The sequence below is a fragment of the Lagopus leucura genome, unplaced genomic scaffold (assembly GCF_019238085.1).
Source record: "Lagopus leucura isolate 7727_CA_CO unplaced genomic scaffold, USGS_WTPT01 33493-0_obj-0_obj, whole genome shotgun sequence".
In the NCBI taxonomy this organism is placed as follows: Eukaryota; Metazoa; Chordata; class Aves; order Galliformes; family Phasianidae; genus Lagopus; species Lagopus leucura.
The window spans coordinates 1-1,218 of NW_024967835.1; the positions used below are offsets into that span (position 1 = coordinate 1).

General features: G+C 58.0%; 1 protein-coding gene across 1 annotated transcript in view; it reads right to left on the bottom strand.

The window, feature by feature from the left end:
* Positions 1 to 39: 39 nt before the first annotated feature.
* The window catches only part of LOC122193343 (venom factor-like), a gene marked incomplete at its 5' end in the record, with an annotated part of 5,006 nt that continues 3,827 nt past the window's right edge, over positions 40 to 1,218 (bottom strand). Inside the window, one exon of the mRNA XM_042894105.1 lies at positions 40 to 838. Within this exon, the coding sequence (XP_042750039.1) occupies positions 233 to 838 (606 nt within the window). The remainder of the gene's footprint in view (positions 839 to 1,218) is intronic.

A 1,218-nucleotide genomic window follows, 5' to 3' on the forward strand; every position in this document is an offset into this window, starting at 1 on the left:
GGCTGGGGTGGAACAAGGATGACACTGGTGACACCAAGGGCTGGAGCGGCATCAATGACAAGGATGACACCGGTGACAGTGGTGACACGAAGGACTGGAGTGGCATCAACAAGGATGACACCAGTGACAATGGTGACACCAAGGGCTGGGGTGGCATCAACAAGGATGACACTGGTGACAATGGTGACACCAAAGGCTCGAGTGGCATCAATGACAAGGATGGCAATGGTGATCATGGTGACATGAAGGGCTGGAGTGGCATCAACAAGGATGACACTGGTGACCATGGTGACATGAAGGGCTCGAGTGGCATCATCAGGGATGACACTGGTGACTGTGGTGACGCCAAAGGCTGGAGCGGCATCAATGACAAGGATGACACAGGTGACAAAGGTGACACGAAGGGCTGGAGCAGCATCAGTGACAAGCATGACACCGGTGACAATGATGACACCAAGGGCTGGAGCGGCATCAATGACAAGGATGACACCGGTGACAATGGTGACATGAAGGGCTGGAGTGGCATCAACAAGGATGACAGTGGTGACACCAAGGGCTGGAGCAGCATCAACAAGGATGACACCAGCGACCATGGTGACACCAAGGACTGGAGTGGCATCAACAAGGATGACACCAGTGACCATGGTGACACCGGTGACAGGGTGACACGGCGCCGTACCTCTGCGGAGCGCGCCACCAGCGCGTTGCTGCTCTCGATGCGGTAGGTGACGGCGTTGGCGCGGCGCGGCAGCAGCACCGACACGTCCAGGTTGAGCTCCGACTGCCTCGGCTGCGCGACGTGGTACTGAGCCAGAGCCTGGAACACCAGGATGGTGGCCTGCGGGGACAACAGGGACACTGAGGCTGGGGGATGTCGCCTGGGCTGTGCCCCAAAGCTTTCGGCGCTGGGCTGAGCCCCGGCTCCAGGAGACGTTTGGTGTCGTTGGTGAAACTTGGGGACCTCAAGAGGTGTCCCCAGAAGGCAGGAACTCTTTGGGATATGAGCTGTCCCCCAAAGGATGGGATGTGTCCCCAAAGGGCCTGACCCCAAAGGACAGGACAGGTCCCCAGAGGACTTAACATGTCCCCAAAGTTCAGGTTGTGTCCCCAAAGGACAGGACATGACCCCAAAGGACAGGACAGGTCCCCAAAGGACATGGTGTGTCCCCAGAGGACAGGACATGACCCCAAAGGACAGGACATGTCCCCAAAGGACAG